This window comes from Mesoplodon bidens (assembly GCF_964165515.1).
Source record: "Mesoplodon bidens genome assembly, chromosome: 19".
Lineage (NCBI taxonomy): Eukaryota > Metazoa > Chordata > Mammalia > Artiodactyla > Ziphiidae > Mesoplodon > Mesoplodon bidens.
The window spans coordinates 14,318,578-14,345,765 of NC_138179.1; the positions used below are offsets into that span (position 1 = coordinate 14,318,578).

Below are 27,188 nucleotides of genomic sequence, written 5' to 3' on the forward strand. Positions count from 1 at the left end.
GTATAAATGAAATGTTTTGCTTTTTATTTGAACTAATCTGACCTTCCAAGGCTTACTTCTTCCCTAACAACTTCTTTCTTTTGACCAAGGTATATTTAATAATTTCTGTACTTGACGTTTAATAAGAGGCTTTTAAGGGTAGCCAAGTGGTTCTTATTTTCAGTGGTGGAAGAGAAGGCCCTATCTAATTCATTAGGTAATCGAGGGGGTTAATATAGAGAGGTAAATAAGCAAGATGGTTTGTCAAACAAGAATGCTTTGTCACAGAGTTTCCACTAAACAGCCTTTAGTAGGAGTGTGTGGCTGGCATCAGATGACTAAATTGAAAAGGAACTGTGTTCCCTATGGATAACATACATTCTTCAAGCCAGCAGTAGGTGGGCCTGGCCTGAGTGTTGGCAGGCATGCCTGAGTTCAACTCTAGAAAAGCAAAATGACTCTTCAAGCATGGAGGAGACTGATAGAAACAGCCAGCTAACTAATTCTGTAGGCTGGCTCATTAAAGAGCACTGACTTGACAGAAAAGTGATATGGGCTGACATTGTTGGAGCGTCCTCTGGCCATCAGGTGTGTCCCTCAGAATTTTGCCATTACAAATGGAGAGTTGTTTAAAGCTGAAACAGTTTTCTTACCTAGTAAAGTACTTTTTTTCTCCCACGGGATTCAAAGAATTAAGACATTCTTTATAAAAATTGACAAGCATCTGCCAAAAGAATTAAAGCACATACACAGTGTTAAAGCTAGAAAGTTCCCCTTCTATAGATTTGTTGATATTTGGAGATGGGGGTGGGGTGGGGGTAGAGGGGAGATATTGGATATTGGATCTTTTTTTCACACTTGTAAAAAAAAAAATGGGATTTGCTATATTTTATTCAGAAGGCTCAGCCTTGAAGCTGTGATCTTTAGCAGTGCTAAAGCCTACAGTCTTTCAAGATGTCAAAAATATTTTTAAAGTAATTAATTACCCTCTTGATTCTTAGTGGTGGAGAATACTACCAACAAACCTGGGCAAGTTTCTGAATTTTGTCTCATCAGTGAAGATCTGTCCTGGGAAAGGCTCCCTGCTGGTCAATGGGAACTATTTTGTGGGAGCAGCTCACAATCACAGGTTGAGAGTATCAATAGCAGAGCTCCAGTAGCCACACTTGTGAACAATTCAAGGCTATTGGTCTGGTCAGCCTTAACTCCAGTGCTTGGAATGCCTGTCTATATACTTAAACCTCAATAATCTTTCGAATTATAGACATTATCTCTAGACTGTGCAAACCTTTGATGACATTTTATTTTACTGTAGCAAAACTATAGTTTTTTGAGGTAGGACTAAGTCAAGCTTTTAATAATGTTCATTATGCAGTTATTTAGAGAACAATTTAAAATCCTGTACTCTTGTTTCTGTGGTTTTCCCCAAATCATTGGTTGAGTAAAAGGAATTAAGTATCTTCAGTTAAATCTGTTTATTGTTTCAGGTTTGAAATATCTCCATTCAGCTGGCATTTTACATCGAGACATTAAGCCAGGGAATCTCCTTGTGAACAGCAACTGTGTTCTAAAGGTAGCTTTTCAGTTTATTTAAACATGTAAGAAAAAATTGGAACGTCAAGGCATGTTTAAAGAACATGTTTTTGTGAAAGAAATGGTTAAATTTATTTTCATCACTTTACCAAAATTTAAAGAACCCAGTGTTCTCTAGCAATATCACTCACTAGTCATGGACATAGTAACTAATTTGTAGTCTTGACTCATGGTTTCTTTGTGATATTTTGCACATGTTTTGGAAACATTGGAATTGGAATTTCAGTGTGACTAGAAATAAGAATAGAGAAGGTGATTTCTTTTCAGATTGTTCCATTATAAAGGAAGTGTATATCAGAAGAAAGATTGGAAGACCAGTAAGCTTCTACTTACGTAAGAATCAAGTGTGGCTTTTAAGAAGACTGTCTATGTTTTTGCACAGCTAACATTTTTATATGCTGTTTGACTGAGGCAGCAAAGTAGGGAAATAGAAACATTTAAAACTGAAAATACTAAGCCAGGAAAGGTTCAAATGTATTTCCACGGTATACAGTAACCAATTCTCAGTTATCCCTCTGAAGGGGTATTGATTACAGGATTTATTATGTTTAGCGGCCCGCAAATCTCAAGGTGTCAATTTCAGTTTTTTATTCTTACCCCAGTACCATCCCCACCCCATTGTCTTTTGTTAGAGTGGCTCACGAATAGCAAAATCCACATGTGTACATACACCCTACCCCTAATAGAGATGTGTATTAGCAGAACTCCTAAATAGTGAGGGGCCCACCATATTTTTCCCTATCATAGAAATTAGAGATAAGGGCCTTCCTAGAGCTGAGTCATCTCTGTGTAAGCAAATTAAAACTCCTGTTATTTTATGAGTGGCTAAAGTATTATATGGTGCTTCAGTCCACAGTAAATATTCTTTTTTTTTTTTCTGCGGTACATGGTCCTCTCACTGTTGTGGCCACTCCCGTTGCGGAGCACAGGCTCCGGACGCGCAGGCTCAGCGGCCATGGCTCACGGGCCCAGCCGCTCCGCGGCATGTGGGAACTTCCCGGACCGGGGCACAAACCCGTGTCCCCTGCATCGGCAGGCGGACTCTCAACCACTGCGCCACCAGGGAAGCCCCACAGTAAATATTCTTAACATTTCAACTGATATATTTGAAAAAGAAAAGAACTGTTTATAAATGTTGTCTTATTTTAAACATAATCAAGACTGTCATTAGTACTTAGCTTGTTGGCAGTTAAACTAAACCTTAAAACTAAGTATATAAATGAATTTCAGTTTTATCTTAAATGCCTTCTTTAAACTGTGGGCCAATTTTCTTCAAAAGCTGATGTGTTATACTGCTTTTGAATAAAAAATTTCCCTTCACTCTATCCTTGAAGAAGTCTGTTCCTGTTTTAACTCTAGGAAGATTTAAAACACCTATTTTTCATATCTTCCCTGAAAACAACTAATATTGTAGTTCATTCTTTTGTTTCCACAGAAAATTAATTGTCCCAAAAACCACTAAAGTAAATATTCCTTCTATAGGTCATTGAGTTCATTCCCCTGCCACCTTTTCACTTTTTCAAAAGAGCTGTAGCGACTTCCCTAGTGGTCCAGTGGTTAAGACTCCACGCCCCCAGTGCAGGGGGCCCGGGTTCAATCCCTGATCAGGGAACTTGATCCCGCGTGTGGCAACTAAGACCCGGCGCAGCCAAATAAATAAATATTTTAAAATAAAGATAAAAAAAAATAAAAAGAGCTGTAACCTATCCCCATAACCTATTTTAATTCTTAAAAAAAAAAAAACATTAAGAACATTATAGTCAGGGACTTCCCTGGTGGCACAGTGGTTAAGAATCTGCCTGCCAATGCAGGGGACACAGGTTCGAGCCCTGGTCCAGGAAGATCCCACATGCCGTGGAGCAACTAAGCCCGTGTACCACAACTATTGAGCCTGTGCTCTAGAGCCCGCGAGCCACAACTACTGAGCCTGCACGCTGCAACTACTGAAGCCCGTGCGCCTAGAGCCCGTGCTCCACAACAAGAGAAGCCACCACAATGAGAAGCCTGCGCACTGCAATGAAGAGTAGCCCCCGCTCTCCGCAGCTAGAGAAAGCCCGTGCACAGCAATGAAGACCCAACACAGCCAAAAATAAATAAATAAATAAAGACTTTAAAAATAAATAAATAAATAAATCCTGGTCCTTAACAAAAAAACCTTATAGTCAGGAATCCTTTGTCCTATTCATACCAAATCACTTTATGACGATTTAAGCCAGTTTCTTCTTATTTCAGTTTCTGGTTGGAGAACTTCACAAAGCATTTGTGTAGAATCTGTCATGCTTGATGCCATTAACTGCTTGCAGTCCATTTTCCAAATCGTTATGGTGTTGTAACCTCTGGCTACATGAATAACTAAAAGAAAATGTCATTTATGAATAAACAACATACAGATCAGAACAAATTGAAATTTTGCTCTGTTTCTTTAACTTGTCTTAGCAGCCTACTTTTAAAAACCAGAGTAGAGTGCCAGTCTGTTGATGGTAATTCTCTCTTCTCAAACGTAAAAATGCATAGAAAATAATTATGATAAAACATTTTTTAAAAATTAACGTCCTATCAGATTGTGAATATATTTTGTTTACTATTAGGCACAAAACGGATAATTTTGCTGGAAATCGAATATCTTTTTGGTTATCTGACCATATAAGCTTCTTACTTTGAATTTAGCCTGTCTTCCAGATAAATTGCCAAAAATGATTCCAGATCTGTTTTATAAGAGAAAACATTTTCTGCTGGGTAGGTGGTTGGTTGTTTTTTTTTTTCTTTTTAGTATAAATACAAGAAAAGTAAAGTGGATTTCAGTCCTTTCCTTTAGTTTTATTTTGTTTTAAAAGATATCCTAAAATTTTTTTGCCAAGTAATAGAGCGTTTAAAGATTATGTGTTATTTGAACACTGGCCTTTGGGAGGATTTGATAAACAACATATGCCTTTTTTCCTTTTTGGTATAGTTTTTTCTGTGTGGTCTGGAAATTTACTTTTATTTTTAAGTTTTAAAGATGTTGGCTTTATACTTTTTCATCCCCACCTACAAACATGAATTCATTTGATGTGACCAGATATAGCACAATTCAAGATAAAAAGAGAGGATTACCAAAAATTAGGGGTAAAATTTGTTTTCTTTAAAGCAGTGGTTTTCAAGTTTTTTTAAGCCTCCAGACCCTTTTTTCAAATGAAATATTATGCTGGGACCTCAACTTAGAAGACAGATAAAAAGTGTTATTTTGTCCCTTATAATACTGACTCAGAGTTCATCAGTGAGAACACTGGAACTTAGATGGTCATTCCTCTCTTATCTCATCCTCAGTGCTCCCAGTTTTTGTTTTGGTTGCCCAGTATCAAGAAAATCTTAATTCCTGAAAATAAGCAGAAGTTGCTGGTGGTGGCACTGCTGCTATTTACTGACAGCTCACCTTGCAACCTCCAAATACTTTTCACTTAAACAGAAAGAGCAAGAAAAGATTTATTCCTAGGTCTGCATGTAAATTAACCAGTCTTTCTCATTTACCATTATGTCTCCAAGTTCTAGCATACTGTCTAAAATATAACAGGCACTCAATTAATTAAATGTTTATGGTGTGAAGAAATGAAGGAACCTGTTAGCATTGGTATTCTACAGTGTGCTACATTTTGACATATTCACACATTTGAGTGTGTATTTTAAATAGATACATGTGAAGTTTAGGTAAAATGTTTACAGAACTCCTGAAGTACCTCCTCAGACCTGGATTCAGCAGGACTCCATTTGAAACCCATAGCTTTAAAGAAATTTTACTATATATATTCCATTGAGATAGTGAACATATGGGAATTTCCTCCAGTCTAGTGGTTAGGACTTGGTGCTTTCACTGCCGGGGCCCCAGGTTCCACCTCTGGTCAGGGGAGCCAAGATCCTGCAAGCCATGTGGTATGGCCAAAAACAAACAAACAAACAAAAGATAGTGAACATAGTTAGCTCAGGAGGTCTTTAAGATTTTCCTTGTAATTTCTTCCTCCATAAGCCAGCCTTGAAAATAAATTAGCTTGATTTGTTCATTAAACCTAGAAGTATGCATTCAGCTGCTTTTTGTTTGTTTAGTTAGTTACAGTTGAAAACAGATGAAAAGTGAAAAGCATATCTTTATAATACATCATTTTATATAGAAATATGGAAGCTTGAGACTTTTCTTCCCTTTCATCCAAATAAGATCAAATTATATTGACACAAATATACTCTGCCTATATCATTGAAAACTTTGCAAAGTTCAGAGGTCTATCAAGATTTTAGTTTTTTGTTATTTTGTTTTACCTTTTCACTTGTAAATATATTTGTTTGACACTATTTTGATAATCTTTTCTATTTAGATTTGTGATTTTGGATTGGCCAGAGTGGAAGAATTAGATGAATCCCGTCACATGACTCAGGAAGTTGTTACTCAGTATTATCGGGCTCCGGAAATCCTGATGGGCAGCCGTCATTACAGCAATGCTATTGACATCTGGTCTGTCGGATGTATCTTTGCAGAACTACTAGGACGAAGAATACTGTTTCAGGCACAGAGTCCCATTCAGCAGGTATGATTTCACTTTAGGCTTTAGGAGCTTTTCAATTCTGTTACAGATTTAAAGGAAAAGCCATCTTGCACACATGTCTTGGGCTTATTCATTGTACTGTCTAAATTGCTTTTAACAAATTCAAGTTCACTTAAAATTCAGAAAGTTATGAAGTTGAAGATTACAGAGATACTGATTTTGCAACTTACGAGCCTATTAGAGGGAATGTTGACTTTATTACACGCATTGATGCATGGCAGCAGACTCCGATGTAACAGTTTGCACAGGTGTAATCTTCAGTGGTTAGAGGGCCTCTGTTCTTTCTAACTGAATGGATCTGACATGAAAATGTATTTGGTGACTTAATGTACTTACACTTTGTGCTTAGAATATAAATTTTAAGTGTTGACTTCTTTAAATATGAACATTTAGAAACCCTTTCTAACCTTTATTGAGCTAAAATATTTAAATGTGGCAGAGAACATCAGGAGCTGATTAAACTGTAGCTTTAGGAAACCGTTCCTGATATTATACTTTAACTGTCTGTCTTTATAGCTAATTCATCACTACCCATATTTTCTTTGGGGTAATTCCTAAGTATTTTTTATTCATAAATTTTAACAATATTGTTTGCGTGAGAATAACGTAACAATGATGAGTCAGGCCGTAGAATCAAAGTGGTGGGTTCAAATCCTAGCTCTGCCATTTGCTATCTGTCAAGTCTTGGGCAAGTTAAACTGTTCCTGAGGATTGTTGTGCAGATTAAATGAAGTAGTAAAGCTGAAAGTAAGGCCTGGGGTCTAGTAAGCACTTAGTAAATGTTAGCAGTTATGATGGTGGTGGTGGTGGTGGTATGCCAGGGTGTGAGGGATACAGCCATAAATAAGACAAAGCTTTGTGAAACTTGCACATGAGATAGAAAATAAGTATACCAATAAATATAATCCCAAGTAATGATAAATTCTATGAAGAAAAAAATTAAACCAGGTTAGGGATAGAGAATGATGATGGAGCAGTGCAGTGCTGAAGGACTCTTCGAAGGGATAACATTTGAGGAGTGACCCAAGTGAGATGAGGCAGCAAGATACCGGGAAGAAGTATTCCAGGAAAAGGGACAACCAGAAGGTGCCTGGACGGAGGTGAGGCCAGGAGCATACCTGGGACAAAAGGGACAACCAGCATAACAAAGCCCTTTGAGGCAGGAGCAAGTGTGGGTGTTGGAGGGATGGCTTGATTAAAGGAAGAGTATGTAAGAGATGAGGTCAGAGAGAAGGAGCCTGACCATGGAGACCTGATAAGGACTTTGGATTTTATTCTATCCAAAGTGTGATGGAAAGCTCTCTGTTTTTGAGCAAGGATTTTGAGCAAGGGAGTGTTAAGATTTGATTGATCACGTTTTAAAAGATCAACCTAACTATTGTGTATCTTTGTAAATAATTCATGCACTTGACCAAAAATGAAATCATTTCCTTTATGCTCTATCTACCAAGAATTGTTAACTGATACATTAGAAACTATATATGCTCTGATCAACATTTAAATCTATTTCTCTGCTATACGTTCAGTCTTTTTGTTTAAGTTTACATCTTTTAAAATTGATCCTGGTGATAAAAAATTATCATATATAATCTAATGTTGGATACCATTGATAATATTCACTTTACTGTTCAATTTCTTTAGAAGGTAGAGTTTAACAGACTTACCTGTAAGATGATATGTCATATCTGGACATAAGCTGCCATTACAGAAAAGCTTAAGTAAAAATTAAGATGTTGTTCAAATACTGTATATTGAACAAGGATCTTGGGTTGCTGCTGAAAAGAATGTACAAAGGAAAGTGTGAAGCAACTGGAATGGGATTCAAATATCTCATTTTCTAGAGAGATAACATAGGTCTTGAGTTTGCCAGTGTGATGTAGCCACTGAAGTCTCCTCCACATCTATCAGTCATCAGTGTATTTTGGAGTGAGAAATCAAGATCTAAAATGAAAAAAAGAGTCTAACTTCTAAATGGAAGTAGATATTTTCTGTAGCATTTTCTCCTTTATCTTCGAGAAATAAATACCTTATATCCTGTAGTACCAGCCGACTTCATAAAAATGTTTCTCATCCATAGGTCTGACCCATTTTAGACAACTTTCTCAATACTTCCATTTGTTTTCATGAGCCAGTCATTTCCTTCGGCCTTTAGTGTAGTTGTTAGAGGTCCAAAAGTATCGCCAACACACTTTTCCCAAAGAGCTTTTATATAGAGATCTTTTATTCTGTGCAAAACAAGCTACTTGAGAACCTCTATTATCCTGGAGGGCAGTGATACTGATGGCTACCCCATAGCTTAGTTAAGTGCAGAAAATAGTGCTTTGTATTTGGCAACCCCAGAACCAGGAAAATAAGTATTCGCTGGATAAGAATTTTCCATCCTGGAGGAATTAGAATGAAATGTTATTGCTAATTGGGTTATGAAATTAGAACAATCATAGCACTAAAGAAAATTGTTAAGGTAGTTTGCTACCTACAAAGACTTGTTTGTGAGAAGACCATTTTTATTGGTCTCCTTTATTGTGCACAGCTAATTAGGTGTGGCCTTATGCGGTGTCATAGTTTTCTAAATCACACGGTTTTTCGCCAGTGTAAGAGATTTCTAGCATAACTAGAATGTAAAGGGTCTGCACTGGCCCAAACTTAGCTTTTATTTCAGGTGTGAATGTTCTGAGTATTTACTAAATCACAGCTGCCTGGTTTGGATTAGCTCCTCGATGAGCCTGAATCCGTTTGAAGCATCAGAATCCATTGATTAGCTGTTTGAACAGAACAGTCATTAGCCATCACCGAGAGAGCAGTTCGTTTCTACCAGGATCATAGAGGCTGCGGTATCAAGACACAGGGCAGGCAGATGCAGACCCTAAATTACTATAGCCTTAGAATGCCACGCTTGCCAAAACTATTTTCTCTATTTGTATCTTACGGATTCCTAATAAACATTTATCTATTTGGTTTTTAAAAAAAAAAAAAAAAAAAGCCAGAAAGTGAACGTAGAGGCTCCTACCAGTTAATCTGGACGTCGCCTTAATGTTTTTTTCCCCCAAATTTGGTCCTCATCTCTAACACTGTGATTTAAGAGTAATGAAATGTTGTTTCCATGAGCTTACTATCCATCTGTACTTCGTGTTTCCTCATAGTTGGATTTGATCACAGATCTCTTGGGCACCCCATCACTGGAAGCAATGAGGACAGCTTGTGAAGGTGCGAAGGCACACATACTCAGGGGTCCTCACAAACAGGTAAGAGGAGAAGGAGGGCTCTGTATTTGGTAACCATCTGTTTGGGCAGAGTTTTCTTCCAACAGAATAATGAAATGAGAATTTTTAAACAAAAGCATTACTTGTAGGTTTTATTAATTTTTTTAATGTCATGGCCATAAGTAAGAAAATGTTAAGATATTTGTCAAACCCAATAGAATATAGTAATTCCCAATGCTATAGGAAAAAGTAAATATTTTTGTAGCACCTTTGCTAATAAATGACCCCTGGCTTTTGTATCCTGGTTTTTGATGTGTCCGGGAAAAGTTACTGGGGGTGGAGCTTTGACCTCAGTACCATAACCTAGTGCATGTATACTCAAGATATCCTTTCCACATACTGAGCCGAAATACCTGGTATCTCTTATTCCAGCCAGGAATGTGAAGCTGTTTCTATTGCACTCTTGCCACTAACACAGAATCAGATGTGAATGTTGTTAGAAAAGAAGTATGAAGAGAGATTGCCAGATTTGCACTGATCAATATTACTTGCAACCAGCCAAGTCACTGCTGAGAAAGACAAGATGGTTATTATCTCCACCCTGTCGATTTAGCAGCATTTTTTAGAAGCACTTTCCTAATCTCCTTTGGACAAAACAGCTTAATGATGTGAAGAGTGAGTAAGGGGAATACTTTTCCTAGGAACAACAAACCGAAACAGAAGAGAGAAGGCTTGAACAGGAAGACTCGGCAACTAATTTTCCTGGGCTTTGCCTTGCTTTCTTTTAAACTGGGCATTTAGATGATCTGATTGATCATTAGAAGATCTGGTTGATCAAATTGATAGACCAAATGACAGACTGAGTTTGACAGTCCTCTCAAATTATCTGCCAGACATTTGGTCAAGGCCTTACCTTTCCCTTGTGGTTCCCTTGTGATTCTAGTGACTCCAGAGCTTCCATTTTCACAGGCAAAAAGGGCAATGGGTAAAGTGTGTTATCTTCTAAAACCAGCCCGAACTAGTAAATGTAGATTTACTACTAGAGATGTAGGTGCTGGTATTTTAAATAGCCGCCTGCTGGTTATGTCCTTCTGTTGCATTTAGTTTAGAAGTATAGAATCATTTGGGCCCCTAACTCCCTTAGAAGAGCACAGTAAGTCTTAACCTAGAGGAAGGTTCTATATAAATAGAAAGAACTAACAAGATCTGTTATGTTCAGTTTACTGGCCAGTATCAGGAATATTAAACTAATTTATCAATACCTGGCACATATGCCTTCAAAGCAATTTTTAAAAATTTTGTGGTATATATGCAAGTAATACGTGAGTACATGTAAAATAAAAATTTTACAGAGTTAGTCATCCATAGCAACCCCCACGCCATCCTAGTCTCCTCTGGATTAATTTTAGAGTATCTTTGCAGACATATTTTTCTATGCATTTATTTACATAATTTGTACAAACAGAAGAAATATGTACTATTACTTGTTGGGACTTTTTTAAAAATATACATACGCAGGAGAACCTTATTGGCTATCTTCTTAAAGTCACAGATTACTGCCTCAAATTAATATACTTGTGTTGGTTGATTAATATACATACTTGCATGTGGCATCAGTCAGGACTCTTTCCACTGAGACAGTTAAAACTGACTTAAGCAAAAAAGGGAACTTAGTGGCTCATATAACTGAAAAGTTGTGAGCTCCCACTGACTTCAGGCTCTGCTGGATTCAGGTAGTCAAGTGATATTTCATGCCAGGAATCTGACTCTCTTCTGTTTTCCTGTGTGGTGGCTTCATTTTCAGACAGGCTTTCCCCCGTGTGTTTGCAAAAATGGAACCAGTAGTCCAGCCCTGCGTTCTATTAGCATATCAATCCTCAGGAAAGAGCTTTCCCAAAGAGATCCATAAAAATATTTGGAAGGTCTCTGATTCCATTAGGAATGTATTTGGTTATGAGTAATAGAAAACCTTGCTTACAATGGTTTAAAGAAATAGAAGTTTATTTTTTTCCTCATATCATGAAGTCCCAGAGGTAGGCAGTCTGGTGATGGCATAGCAGCTCAATTATGTCATAGAGGATTTGGTTTTTTTCTTTCTCTCTGCTCTGCCATCTTTAGAATATGGACTTCATAGTCTCTTGCCTATTACCTCATGGTCAAAAAATGACTGTAGCTTGTCCAGAAATCATATCCATATTCAAAGGAAAAAAATGGAGGAAAGAGGGAGCACTAGCACTATTTGTTCCTTTTATCAGGAAAGCAAAAGTTTTCCCAGAAGCCTGCCTAGCAAACCTTTGCTTATATGTCATTGTCCAGAACTATGTGATGTGTGGCCTCTGAGATGGCAAGAGAAGCTAAAAAAAAAAATGGGTCTTTTCTATCCCAGTTAATAAAGGTAGATAGGGATAAAAGGATTGGAGGTGCGTGTTAGCTTATCCATTCCATTGTATGTTCCTGACCTGTATTAACTGTGTGCCCATCCTGGAACCAGTCGTGGTGCTCAGGGGAATATACCATATGATTGGCCAGGCCTGGGTCAGATGCCCATCCTTGGAGTTCAGAGATTGAAATCAAGCCCAGCCAAACCACTTGATTTGAGAGTGAAAAAGGGAGTGGTTCCCTTAAAGTCAGGAAACGGGGGGCAGACAAGAACACTATATGGCATTTTTAATTTATTGTCTCTTTTCCACAACTCAAAATCTTAGCTGCCATGGCCCAGGGATCTATTAAGGCAGATACTTGTTGAGGCACTGCCGTTTTGGTAGGATTGAAAAGTCTCTTATCAGCCCTTAGTCCCTTTGTTCATCTCTTAAAAGGTTTAGATCTTCATCATTCCTCAGATTGTTCTCAGCTAATTGTGTCAGAAATAGGTAAAATATTTTCACTGAGGTGAAAATGGTCCTGTCCCCTGACAGGGACCTTATCTTACAGTTAAGAGACTCAGAGTACGGTGGAGAGTTCATTCAATTCAAACTTCTTATGTTTCAATTGGGGGTTTCTTTTGTATAACCCCAAAAATGCTTACTAGAGTGCACTGCGCATGGTGCAACTCAGCGCTGCTGACTGAAGAGCTCAGCTTCTCTGCTGCTGGGTGAAGACTATCAGGAATATCTAACAGGCCCTGTGCAGCCTGGCCCATGCTGCCGGGGTGACCACGCTCTGCAGTTGCCTCATGATGACTGTGGCATATACCATCTAGGTCCTCTTGCCCGGGCATAATGGCTGGTAAATTAGAGGGGAAGAAAATGGAATTAGAAATGCAGCATTTCTAGTATTGCATCTTTCCTGTGGAGCCAATGCTAAATTATTAATAGGTGTCATTCTAGAGAGGTACCAGCATGACTGAACTGACTCTTTTTCTCTGTCCCTCTTTTTAACTTGCATATATAATATAAACACAGGAAAGGAGAAAGCATATCAGATGACTGTTTAGGCTGAAATGAAACAGGCTTATTTTTAGTGTATTTGTTGGGGTATACTTCTGTAAAGAAAGATAATATGGGGGGGTGGATTTTAAAAATTTCAGGTAGCCTTAAACATCCACTCTTGATTTTCACAAGCTCCTCATCCCATACCCAGTTGTCCTTGAGTCGTAAGTTTTGCCTTCTAATTTGTCTTATATCCTCTATTCAATGGCCTCTGGAACTGTTTGTTTATATGTTTTCCTTGGCCACAGAGAGGTGTTATTCATCTTTGTTGTCCCAGCACCTAGCTCAGGGTCTGGCACTTGGTGGATGTTAGATGATCAGCAGTGGTGGTGGTAGGTAAACAGGTCTGTACTTGTGCAGTCTAATGGATGAGAAAGCCAAGGTTCAAGTGACTTATCTGAGTCTAGTGGTGGCAGAGTTAGAATTTGAAGCCGCGTCTTCTAGTACTCATTCCAGTGTTCCCTTCCCTATAACCTGCCTGCACCACAAAAATGGGATGAGGGGTAGATTCACTTTGAGAGTGGAAAGAAAAGAATTGCTTATGGAGAGACATTTTGGTCAGTAAAAACTGACTGGAATTTGGCTGCCATCCTGCACAAGCCAGTGAAAAAAAGCACAGCTATTCACAGCCAAACCAAGAATCGGAATCTTTTAAGAATATCAAATTACTTCATTTTACACAATAAAAAAGTTCTTATGGAAAATATATGTAAATTGTAAGTTAAAACCTCTCCCCACGCTCTCCACAATCCCCCCTCCTTTATCTTGACTAATACAAATAATTTCAGAGCTGCCATAGATTTACATATTTTTAGCAGGAAAACATGTAAATGCATCAAGGAGTAGTAAATTGGTCTACAATTATATATATATATATATATGGGTTTTGGGGTTTTTTTTTTTTTGGTCACACCCCACAGCATGCAGGATCTTAATTCCCCAGCCAGGGATCAAACCCGTGCCCCCTGCAGTGGAAGTGCAAAATCCTAACCACTGGACTGCCAGGGAATTCCCATCTACAAATATTTAAATGCCAACTATATATGGGTTCTGTGCACATAATGCTTTTTACCTATAGTAATCTTATCAAGTGTCATGCAATTTTAGAACTAAAGTAAACTTAAGTGATCATTTGGTCCAACCTCCTCATTTTATACTTAAGGATACTGAGATTCAGGATGTTGATTTATCTAATTAGTTAGTAAACTAGAACCCCCATCTCATCTCCTGTTACTCTTGATCCTGAAGAAAACATCTGTATGGTGAATAATTACCTCCTGATGATTCTGAGGTGTCTTGTTGTTCTTGTAGAATTTTCCTCTACAGCTTAACTGAGGGAAGGAGGCAGATATGTAAAATACTTGATGTTAGTGGTTATCATAGTAGGATTCTAGGCCCGTGATTGAGATATAAGGAGACCTTTTAGTGTTACTTGCGTGAGAGACAGTGCAGTGATGCCATTCACCTGCTCATCTCCTGACTCTCCAAGCAGCGAAATAAAAGCTTTATAAGCTCTGTGGCTTCTCAGGTCATTAGAGTCATCTCCCTGCCTCCGTGCAAGAGGGTTAGATATAGGCATGTGGATATGCCTGCCACTTAAAAAAGACAGTTATTGAGTGAGTAATCAGTGCTAAAGTGGTGTCATCCTTTCTTAGAAGATTCTGTAAATTCCCGAGTGTCCTAAGGCTCCTTTAGTGTTTTAGCAAGGTAATGTTGCCGTAAGACATAGTTCATGCCTACTTTGCACAGTTTACTTGCATGTAGCCAGGGTTTTAAATCTTCTTTTCTCCCGTCCTTGGGCGTGTTTGGTCTTCCCTTCTTGCCAAAGCGTGTATGATATAAGGCTAACAGGAGCTCCATATTTTCAGGATTAGCTTTCATTTTTCATAGGCTCTTCTGTGCTCTGACCTACAATGGGTAATCATGCAATAGAAAATATGCCACTGCAAGTCAGTGACAGTTGTTGCTTTTGAAGACTGGTTAATGAGGGGAATACTCATTTCCTTTGAGTTGAGACTCATGTGCACACACCTTTTGAGCTGCGTACTTACCTTATCATAAATTGGCTGTATTCCACATCTACTTACACAAAGACTCACTTGCATATTTGAATTCTTTATTTTTTCACAGCCATCTCTTCCTGTACTTTATACCCTGTCTAGCCAGGCTACACATGAAGCTGTTCATCTCCTTTGCAGGATGTTGGTCTTTGATCCAGTAAGTAGTGTTTGTTTTTATATCTTTTTAATGAATTAAAAATATGTGTTCTAAGAAAAACATCCTGGCTTTGAATAGATGGGCAATGTAAATAATGACTTTTTTTTAAATGAATAATGACTTTTTAAAAGATAAACTTCAGCCCCCAGTTCCATGTGTATCATGCTCACCCATCACACAGAAGTTTGAGTATTAACACATAAGAGTCTAGGTGAAGAGAGATAAGGAACGGTACCATCCTTATTTATCTCAGTATTTGTAAAAGGAGTTTGACACCAATTTGAATTAGGAAAAAAAAATTTTTTTAATATTATTTGAAAAAAATCTGCCCATTGTATTGCGTAAGGAAATATTTACTCTGGGTTGTTGAAATGGTGGCTTTTCCAAATGCCATTTCTAGACTTGACTCTTCTGGGGCAAAGTTCAGCTCTTCATTTATTCATTTGTCCAAAGAATATTCATTATTCACATCCATGCCAATAACTGTTGTCAAAGAAGACTAAAAAACAGAAGCATTTAGGAAAGAAAATTTTACTTGCTGAGAGTAAATGGAAGTCACCAAATACAAAATACAACAGGTATTTAAAGGGGAAAAATACCCACAAAATTACCAGTTAAGTTTACATTGGTTTGTTCATGATGAGAAAACAGCAACTTTCTCACATGATTATTAAATCCACAGAGGTCAGAACTATCTTCAGATGTCAGCATAACAAAGATTAGGGATAAAAATGTTTTGTTAGGAAGTCCAGGTTTGTGGGAAACAGGGTTCTATTTGGGGGACCAGAACCAATCAGAGTGATCAAGTTATTTTTATTACATCTCAGGGTGCAAAGTGGATTTTTTATTTGGTTGGTGTTTTTGTTTTCCTTTTGTTTGTTTACTTTGGCATGTGAGGTACTTAGTGATACGGGAAGCAAGACAGAGTGGCAGTTCTTGTTCCCATAGTCCCTTGTGGTCAAGTTCCTGCCATTAAAGACAGTTTCAGCCACGTAATTTGCTGAATGAGCTAGTGGTTTAGTGTCATTAGTTTGATATTTTATTTTGCAAGTTTATCTGCGTAGCTAACAGGAGATGTTGATTAATACATAAAGACCTTTTGTATGGTTAACAAAACTAGAGGCACAATAACTTAAGGTTTCACAGGTAATTTCTGTCTGCCCATTGAGGATTTTCTAAAGGCCCTGAGGTTAAATTTACTTTTCTGTGTCAGAAATATGTTATTTTCTTTATTAGTTCTACTTAGATTAAGAACGAGGAACTATGTAATTCACCTGTACCAGGTTTTTCCCGCAGTACTTACAGCTGTTGGGTATCCTCTTTCTCTGAGATCCCATGTTTATTTATGATCCTGACCTGCCAGGAGCTCATGGCTGGAACTCTAAGGCTGGAATTTACTGAACTGTACAGCGGATACCACGCATATTTCCTGGGAGGCCTTTTAGACATCAGTTCTACATGTGAAGTGTAGTCCTTATTCCTTAACAGTGGGATGTCACACCTAATTAAATGAAACCTTTGGTGTGGTCATAGTTACAAATTAGATTTATCTATAAGAAAGAGATATGCTTTATCAATAAGAAGGAGATATGATTTATCTGGAATTTTTTCTGACATATGCTTACTGAATTTAGTTTATGATTGATATTAAGGATTCTTTTTCTAGTTCTGAGGGTTCATTTAGAAATAGATACCATTTTTAAAGAATGTTTCATTCTGGTTTTAACCTGTTAAATTTGAGGGTTAGTGATGCATTAAGAAGAAAGAAATGCGGGTTTTATTACCTCAAAATAGTGATGACATTAAACAAATCTCCAGAGACCTTAATTTATCTAAAGGCAGTAAACAGTTACAAGCAATATTTTTAAAGCACAACAATAATTATTAGGAATTTAGACAATTATTTACTTTTTTCTCTTGACAAACAAAAAAACACTGTTATCTTGCATACACATCTTCCTATCATCACCCATTCTTTTACATTCTTTAAAACAATACATATGTACTTTAACCCAAAGGTATTTGCACATCTTTTTTAACTGTTTATTGATGGCTACTCAATACTGTATTAATGAAGAGCCTAGGTATATTAAAATTATGTTGTCCATATATCCAAAGACCATTTATTAACTCAAATTAATGTTAGTAAGGTCTTAATGTTAACTAAGAATTAGGAGATTGAAATTTTAGTTGACTCATTAAGTCTTTATGATTCGTAGCATACAAAAAACTAATTTCTTTTTAGAAACACATTACCTATTATGATTCATCTCATTTAGTTTAACACATAATTTGCAATTCCATAATCTTAGACAAAGTAATATTAGTTTATCTGACCAGCAAAACCAGTAGGAAAAAAAATCAAATTCAAAATGATTAGGCTTTTTATGAGAAAACAAGCCTAAAACTTATATAAATGAGAATATTGTATTAGCATTATTTGTACAGGTGTTTTTAAATTTTTATAACTATTAACTCAGACTGATTTGTCCAAAGAGTCACCTTGTATACAATTATCTTATACAGTTATATACCGGATATTAAAACTTCTAAGTTAATTAAGAGAAATATTTTGCCTACTTTGTAATCTAGTAATCAAGTAATAGTATTATTTTAACTCTCAATTAAAGCTTTTTTTAATCTTTGAGTTATAACTTGAGCAAGCAAAAATTTCTAAAGAGCCAAAATATTTTATTCATAAGGAAGAATAATGTTTTTAAATCTTTCCATTTCTTTTTTATGTCTTTAATGTGTTGATACTGTTTCTAAAAGCCAGTTGCAATAGGAGTTTGCTCCATTGGATTTTAAGAGATCTCATAATATGATGTATTAACTCCCCTCAGAAGTATACGAAGTACATCCATTTATATTTGTAAAATGGAAAATTTTATCACTTAAAACTAGAAGAGCCAATTTTGATAAAGTAACAAAATCTAGGATATAAACAAGTGAAGTGTCCGTATCTATTACAAATGTTGATTACTTAAACGAGATGTAATTAAGACATAGAGGACATAATTATGCACCATCAATTCCTTCAAAAGAACATCACTATTAAATCTGAGAAATTTTGTGATTTTTTTTTCCTCAATTTAACAGGACAGTTTTTCTTTTCAGTGTTCATACCCCTTAAAAAATGAGTCTCCTTTCTTTAGCCTTGTTTCAGAAGTCCCAAAAAGACCTTAATTTGTTTAGAGAAATGAAAGTTGATCATTGCATGCTAGGGATTTGATTTACTTTTTGTTCAAAGGCTTCTCTTAGGTAAGACACTTTAGAGGACCCCATATTGGTGCACAAGGAACATACAAACAGAGCGTGCCATCCATAGTTAGGAAAACACCAAAATCTCTTCAGCTCTGGATCTGAAATTTCAGGAAATACCAGAATTCCCAAACAAAAAAGACTAACAGTGAAACCAGATTCCATCTGCTGGTGGCAGCTGACAGGGACCCAATTTCTGACATCTGCCACCTGACAGAAGTGACTTAGTGGTCATATGATAAAATTAAAACCCAGATTCAATCACTGCTGCCACCAATTTGGACACAATCAGCCATGCTCAGTCAGAAACAGAAGTAGACTTGGCCAATAACCAGATTTAGTGGGCAAAAGCCAAAGAGCTCAATCCCACGCATGAGACTGGCCAGAGATGCTGAGGACTGAGAGGGGCCCAGACCCAGGCAAGGTGTACTGTCCTGTTTCTTTTGGTTCTGACAGTAGACCTTGATACCAGTGGAACCTCTGGGAATAGTTGGACTCATTTAGGAAGAAAAGGAAAAGTTTAGTTGCTAAGCGTGCTAGTGAGTCAGACTTCAGAAGGGCTGCATCACCAAATACAAAACATGACAAGTAGCAAAAGGAACAAAACCAGGATTGTGAAGCTTACATTCATCTCTTCATGGTGGATAAACAGCAGCTTTCTCTTGTTATTATCATATCCCAAAATGTCATGACATGCCTTTTAACATTAGCATAGCAAAAAATCAGAGATAAAGTGTTTTTAGGGAATCCAGGTTTATGGGAAATACTTAACATTTTATTATTTGGGGGACCAGAACCAGTTGCGGTGATCCAGTTATTTTTGGTTTGAGTGCAGATGGTTTTCTTTTTTTTAGTTGTGTTATGTCAAGTGCTGGATCATATTATAAGCAGGGCAAAGTGTCAGTTTGTGTTCTACTCTCTACTATTGAGTCATCCTTAAATCCTTTAAAATCCACCTTCTCTCAGTAGTACTTACATACCCACTGAGCTAAAAGGAGGGACAGCTTTTTTCTTTTTTTCATGGAGAAATGAGTTTAAAAGTTTATGGTTTATGTAACCTGAAACTAGTATATTAAATGTTCTAATCTGAAGAGCCAGAAAACCCCAGGCTGCTGATACTCACACTGGGCTGGATATCAAAACATGGCATACAGGCCATTCATTAGCTGATGCCTAACTCCAGCCGCTTTCAGATAAGCTTTTGCCCAAGTTGATTTGGTATCCAATAGGATAAAAGTTTCAAGGAGCTTTGTAAAATTGCCACCATGATCACATCTCTTCTAAATGCTGAGACATATTTAGAAAATATAACTGTTATTTTAAATGTAAATATATCCCTTCCAAAGCATTACATATTTGAATGTCATGATATTTGTCATTTTTGACCCTGCATATATCTATTTCAAGGTAGGAACTTTTCAGGATCTTAGCAGGCTCATTTCTAAGTGCTTTTGGTGGCGTATGGTGGTTTATCACAGTAGTTTGTTGTCTTATGTCATATACTCCCTCTACTGCTACGTTACCCACCTCCAAATTCAATTACTCTCTTACCCTCACCGTCCGCAATTATCCCTTTACACAGGATGTTCCATAAATTAAGTATAAGCTGTGTAAAGCAGTCACTGTGGCTCGTGAAAGATCCTGTGTTGACAGTCATGTTTATCTGCAGTGTTGATGTGCTGGTCTCTAAATTTGATTTCAGTCCAAAAGAATATCCGCTAAGGATGCCTTAGCCCACCCCTACCTAGATGAAGGGCGACTACGATATCACACGTGTATGTGTAAATGTTGCTTTTCCACCTCTACTGGAAGAGTTTATACCAGTGACTTTGAGCCCATCACCAATCCCAAGTTTGATGACACTTTTGAGAAGAACCTCAGTTCTGTCCGACAGGTTAAAGGTGAGTTTGCTTTTTTGGCCTTCCGCCAGGTGGGGTGACTGGTAACGTTTTCTGTTATGTGGCTGTGGAAAGCTGAGCTCTGGATGGAGATCAAAGCTCCTTTATATGTTTGTTTTACAAACTTGCATACAGCTGTTTGTCCGGAGCACATATGCCAAGAAAGCTGTGTGTGTTATAAAAACACTGATTCTATATCCAGGGGAAGGTCCGGCAGAGGAATGAACATTTTGTTCTTGTTTTCAAAGCTGACTTACTTAGAGTGACTCAGTATATTTAATATGTATTCACTCAGTGTGATTTCATGGAATGATACATATTGGACTTTATATAACATGCAAAGTTTTTAAAAGGATAAACATCCAGTGAGGGAATCATTCCTTGGATGATGACAAGAAGGGGATTTCTAATAGTCTGCTCATAAAATTTCCTGACACGATGTCCTATTTGGGGGGTGGGTAAAGACAGCCAGAATTCTGAGTGGTTTTAAGTGTCTGCTCTAGGACATTTTAGAAGAGAGTAGTCCCCAAAGTGACCAGCCTGAAACTATGTACCGAAATACCAACTGAGGTTTTTTTAAGTGATTTTCAAAAAGGCAATAATTACCAGCAATTTAGAAGAGTTCATTTATAACGCCAACCCAGGGGAGTCACTCTCAAATTTATAGACCATTTTACACCTCCCACTCATGGGGTTTCCAACCCCCGTAATGGCACTGTGCGGGGTTTTGCCTATGTTGAGCAGCACCTGTCATTTTGGTTTCAGAAAAGTTCCACTGGATTCTGCCTGATAGATGACGTGTGTGTTTAACTAAACCACTAGGAAATGCCGTTCAGATGCTGACTAGAGTTAACCTGAAAATCCACTGCTCCCAGGCCTGCAAATTGGCGTGGGTTGTATGATATTTGTTTTCTCCACAGAAATTATTCATCAGTTCATTTTGGAACAGCAGAAAGGAAACAGAGTGCCTCTCTGCATCAACCCTCAGTCTGCTGCTTTTAAGAGCTTTATTAGGTAACTATATGGATGTAATTCTGACTTTTCTTGTTAGAATTAAAAGGATGCCATTGTGAGTTTGTCATTCAGCATATTTCTGGTTTTATTTAGATAACATAGATAAAAGGTCCAACAGAAAGTTTCTGTTGTGAGTTCTGACTTAGTCAAAAGCATGTTAAAAATGTAAGCATTTGTTCTTACACTAGCTCCAGTTCGCTGTGGCTGCCTTGGCAGTTCCCCAGATGCCCATTAAGCTGCCTGGTCAAGTACATGGGGATCTTCCTCTGCCAGCAGCGTGGCTGGCAGCCACTGTCCTGGAGTTGCACATGGCCGTCTCAGTTCCCACTGCCATCCCCACCACCATAATAATAACCGCAAGCAAGAAAATTCTATTTTATAGGTGGACTGCTGGTGTATCCTGTTTAAAGAGAAACCAATAGTCTTACTGGTTATAGAGCTATAAACCTCCTTCAGAATCTAGAAAGCGTCATTCTCTTGATCTCTCTTTGTCCTTACCTCCTCCATCTCTTTTTCCCTAACTCCTTGTATCAATCAAGGTCCAGTCAGGAGAAAGAAACCACACCCAGTAATATGAACAGGGAAAATTTAATAACAAGCATTAACTAGGAAAAGATGGTTAACTACTAAAAGGCATGCAAGAGGATTCTGAAGAGTCCAAAGTAGCAAATGCGGAAAGCAAGTACTCCCTCTGGACTGAGGGAGAGTGAACAAGGGAGAAGTTGAGAACTTAGAGGAAGCCCCTCTACCCAAGGCTAATAAGATTTGGACCTTTTTGGAGAGGAGCCACAGGAACACAGCATGATGGTGAAGAAACTTTACAAAAGGGGTGAGCAGAGCTGATCCATCAAAGAGCCTGCTAGGTGGAGAGAAACTTGCCAGAAAGTTTGGGTAGACCAAAGCTGGGCCTTCCACAGCAAAAAAAAAAAAAAAAAAAAAAGACCTTGCAATGCCCTTTCAGCGCCCTCTGTTGGCAAAGATTATCACTGGGCCCGTGGCGAAGGAAAAAGTTGAACAGGGTCTGGCTCAGGTATCACAGAGCAGCACAAAGGGAGGCTTTGATCTGAGAGGCCACACTCTTCCTGCCTCCCTCCCTTTCCTTTTTCCCTCTCCTCCTTGCTTGTCTTTCCCTTCCCTTCCCTTCCCTTTTAATTGGCCTTGATATAGTGTTGAAGCTGATTGAATTTATTGAACCAAGGTCAAGAATTTTTGTTTATAATTTTTAAAATCAGGTGACTTTTATTCCTTCCATGTATTTTTCTGTAGAAAGAAGGAATTAAGTTGCCTTTTTACTTCCCTGTGGTTTAAAATTACTTTGTTTTAATATTTTTCCCTAAGAGTCAATTAGGTGTTTTAATACCTTTCAGGTGCAAGTTATTCATTATCCTGGGCCCCCAGGAAGCAAAGTGACACACAACCCCCTCAAGTCTATAATCTTGGCAACATTAGACAGACATGTGAAATAACTGATAAAACAGATCTGTGGATAACAAGTGCTAAATGATTATCAATTAAAACTTGATAAAAGAATGCTTTTGAGGCTCATTCAAAATAGGTTCCCACTTAAAATCACCTTATTTTGAGAAGCTACTTTTAAATGGATAATTCTGTATCCTTTAAGGTTATTTATAATAGCTACCATTAATATTATGAAGTAGGCACTGTGAAAAACATACATTATCTCATTTATTCATCACAATATCCTATGAGGTGGATAACATCCCTTTCCAGGAGAGGAAAGATGAAGGCATTTGCTCGGTATCATACAACTAGTAAATGATGTGTTGCTTTCAAGCCCACTTATTAGCTACTGTACCATATCGCCTCACTATAGATACAGATCCTTACATGGACAATTTGGAACAAATGCACCTTTAGAGAAGTGAAAAGAAACAAATAAAAATCCAGGAATGGACTTTACAATTTTTTTTAAAGGAAGGGGGAAAACAGGCAGCAGTGAATTGCCCTGTTGCCTTTTGCGGTGCTACAACTGGTTCACCGTGTCTCTGTTCTCTTCCAGTTCCACTGTTGCTCAGCCGTCTGAGATGCCCCCATCTCCTCTGGTGTGGGAGTAACGGTGGAAGATAATGTACTACTGAAGATGTAATGTAGCTTTCCACTGGAGTCTGGGATTTGCAATTCTGGAGGTTAATCATGCTTGTACTGTAATTTTACTAATGAAGTTTTAAATTAACAACCACTACTTGTATGATATGAATAATATTTAGAAATGTTACTAGACTTTTAATCTTGTAAAGTGGTTGTGCTTTTAGAAGAAAAATATTTTACCCAGAGTTGCACATGTTTTATGAATTTAGTGCAGCTGTTATGGCTCACCTCAGAACAAAAGATAATTGAACCAAATTTGGGAGTTTGGGGTTTTGTGTTTTTTGTTTTGTTTTTCTTTTTTAAAATGAAGTGAGATTGTTCACACACACACACACACATACACACAAAGGACAGTCATACATTTTGATATTTGAGCCATTCCTGAAAATTTGGGGTTCTCTAAAATGAAAGAATCTGGAAACCTTGCCTGCGACCAATCATGGAGCCACGTGAGCTGATCGTGGCTGCACCTCGGGAGGGGGGAGGGGGGAGGGGCATGCCACCTAATGATCAAGCCCTATAATTAGCTTCTCATTAGAGCCGTGACGGTGATGTGTGCTGTCTAAAATCCAATGTTGTTGGTAGAGAGAATGAATTTGTGACTAGGAGAGACTAAACTTTTGTTTTCCTTACCCAGTATAAATATATATATATATATTTAATCTATTTTTATTAGAAGTTTTTCTGCTCTTTCTTACATAAAAGAACCCCCAAGCATGCATCTTTCATGTGTGTAAATAATTCATTTCTGGGCTAATTTCAAAAGAATCCCAACATTGCTGTATAGAGAGAGAACTAGCTTGCACATTTTAGGTCTGTGAAATTTTGTGAGACTTTTCCTGCACTGGACAGTAAAAAAAAAATAAATAAAAGACAAAAACAAATTAAAAAAAAATTTAAGCCACAAAAAAAAGGCACATAGGGAATTATGTCAAATGTGTTTGTGTCCTTAGGCAAAGCTGTGGGAGTCTTGAAATGTCACAGTAGTAAATAACTTATTACTTTTTGACAAATTCTTTTTTCTGTTGGAACACTGAATTCTTCTGTGCATATGTATATATGAATACAAATTGAAGGCCTCTACCTCCTGGAGTTATACAACTTGGCTTGTTTACCTCCACATGCTGATGATGACTATTTTTTTTTTTTAAGTTCAATGTGGAGACTTGAAACTTGAATGTCCCTTCCAACTTTTATATTAAAAATAAAAAGACAAGAAAATTGAAGATCGTTTTTCACCTGTACAAGGAATACTAATGGATCGTCTTAAAATTGGTCTAGGAAAAACCTTGGTGTGTGTTATGGACAATTAACTGTTAAAGTTATTGTAAGTTATCTGTATTTAGCAGAGTATTTTCATCTTGAGTGATCTGAGCTGAATTTGAAGACTATTAATAAGTTATGTTTGGAAGTTTTAACTTCAATGAAGTAATTATTTGCTGTGAAAGAAACAAACATTGAATTACTAAACAAAGATGGTGCAATATCTTTGTTTTTTTTTTTATGAGGCTCCTGAGAATCAACCCAACTGAAGCATTTCAATTCACTTGAATGAGAAACGTGTTTAGTATCAAAAGAGCCCAAGAAGACACTGGTGTGAAAGGTACAATCTCAGAGGTTGGTCAATTACCGTGGCACACTTACTGGTCACTTTGTACAATGTAGATTTGAAGTACAGTGGTGAAAACATTAAATGTGACATTTGAAAAAGAGGTGTCATCTGTTTTATTTCAACTCCTTTCCTTTATTTTCTCTTCAGTACAGCTTGTATCCTGAATTTGCAGTTTTGAGACATCACCTATTTATATTTCCATTTCAATCTTTGAGGAAATTAGTTGTGGGTTTTTTTTAATCTTCTCAGACTTTAGATTGCCAAAAATGTATTGGAAACGTAGTTAACTGATGTCAAAGATATTGTGATTTAAATATATGCAATTTGAAAGTCTTTCCAGACTTTAGAGTCTAATCCAGTGGTTTTCAAACTTTTTTAAGCAGAGAATCCTATTTTCATGTGAAATCAATATAATGGAGTCCATTATATTAAACAAAAGTGAGCTGCTCCGGATGCAGCAGACTGCCAAGGGGGCTTGACCCCTCCCTCCTCTTCCTTTCTGCCTCCTGCCCCTGTCATCCCAAAGGTACCTCCAGCTAAAAAAGCCCCAGCTGGGTGGTGTGACTAAGACCTGATACCAAACTGCCTAACTTCAGAATACTTTCCCTGAGACTAGATAAAGCAGCATTACTCTTGGGGTTGTAGGTGGTGTGTGTACTTCTCCCTATCTTTTCCTGATTTAGCAAAATGAATGGATTTTTTTTTTTCCTGACATGGGAGGAGTTGACTGTTATAACTCATATAAATCAATACAAGTATTAGTTTATCCAACAAACTTTTGAAAACCTACGAGTGCAATAATTACTTATGTGGAAGCCTTGTTAATGTCAATAATGCTTAAATAAGAAAACTAGTTTTCATCACGAGAGCATTAAGAAATAACTGCACGGGGGCTTCCCTGGTGGCGCAGTGGTTGAGAGTCCGCCTGCCGATGCAGGGGACACGGGTTCGTGCCCCAGTCCGGGAAGATCCCACATGCCGCGGAGCGGCTGGGCCCGTGAGCCATGGCCGCTGAGCCTGCGCGTCTGAAGCCTGTGCTCCACAACGGGAGAGGCCACAACAGTGAGTGGCCCGCGTACCGCAAAAAAAAAAAAAAAAAAAAAAAAAAAAAAAAAAAAAAGAAATAACTGCACGTATAACACTTTGAAACTAAACTTCTTCACAGATAAGTAGTAGAGAAAACTTGTTGACCTGTTCCCACTAGAACCTGCTCACCTAACCAGGGGATTTATGCCTTATTTCTTAATTTAAAATTATTGATAATTGCAAAAATGTGGAATTTTCTACAGCAAGTAATCAGTATGAACAGGTAAGTCAGGGCTGTAAGCAGCTGCAATTTGTTTGCAATTTAAGTGTAAGAATCCAGAAGATGGAGATAATCTCTTGAGGTGGCTCATAAGATTTGGAGTTTTTATTTCATTTTTCCTCTGTGGTTAAGTCATTTTAAATATTACCTTTATATTAAAATTAAAATACATTAAAGAAGAGAATGCATCACTTGCGTGGATTTTTCAATTAAGACAGCTTTGGGGGGTGCCATTTTCTACTGCATTCTAGTAATGTCTAGGCAGCTTGGTAGTAAATGGATACGTTTAGAGCCTTCCCTGCGGTGACTCTCCACCCCTCCTTCCTTAAATGGTCTTTCTTTGGCTTCTGAAACACACCTCTGTTTTTCTCTTTTAGGGGCCACAACTCTCCCTTACAGGCTCCTTCCTCTGCTTAATCCTCACATGTTTGTGTTCTCTGGGCTAGGGATCAGGCCTGGGTTTTCATCCAACTCTAAAGCCAAGGGTTCTTGACTTGGCTACTTGGTAGAATCACCTGGAGAACTTTCAGAAATTTCAAGGCCACACCCCCAGAATCTCTGGAGGCAAGGTCAGGCATCAGTTTTGTGCTGTGGTTTTGTTTGTTAAGTCCTCCAGTTGATTCCAATGTGCAGCCAAGATCCACTGCAGGACGCTCTCCTGTGACCTCATTTACCCTCATGGCCTCGTTGACTGTAAGAGAATGACCCCAAATCTCTTACCTATACACCCAGATTTTTCTACTAGGTGTCTGTTAGAAATTTCTACTTGGGTATCTTACAGGCACCTCAGCCATGTCAAAAATGAAATTAATAATGGTTTTCCCCCGACAATTTTATTATTATTAAATCATTCTCACTTCCCCACTAGGTCTTTTTTTCCCCTTCCTAGACTAGCAAAGTAGTTGAGGTTTACCTGTGTCATGAGGAGTTGTGGAAGGGAAAGGACTGGGGGCAAGGGGAGTAGAGGTGTACACTGAGGCGGGCTCCTCGTGTTCGGTTA

The 27,188-nt window shown here is 37.8% G+C and overlaps 1 protein-coding gene across 1 annotated transcript in view; it reads left to right on the plus strand.

Annotated features, from left to right (window-relative positions):
• The window catches only part of NLK (nemo like kinase), a 147,263-nt gene extending 123,902 nt beyond the window's left edge, over positions 1 to 23,361 (plus strand). The window contains exons 5-11 of the mRNA XM_081218992.1: positions 1,467 to 1,552; positions 5,916 to 6,125; positions 9,284 to 9,385; positions 14,902 to 14,988; positions 19,952 to 20,150; positions 21,068 to 21,161; positions 23,182 to 23,361. Of these exons, the coding sequence (XP_081075118.1) occupies positions 1,467 to 1,552; positions 5,916 to 6,125; positions 9,284 to 9,385; positions 14,902 to 14,988; positions 19,952 to 20,150; positions 21,068 to 21,161; positions 23,182 to 23,236 (833 nt within the window). The 3' untranslated portion in view covers positions 23,237 to 23,361. The remainder of the gene's footprint in view (positions 1 to 1,466; positions 1,553 to 5,915; positions 6,126 to 9,283; positions 9,386 to 14,901; positions 14,989 to 19,951; positions 20,151 to 21,067; positions 21,162 to 23,181) is intronic.
• The last annotated feature ends 3,827 nt before the right edge of the window (positions 23,362 to 27,188 follow it).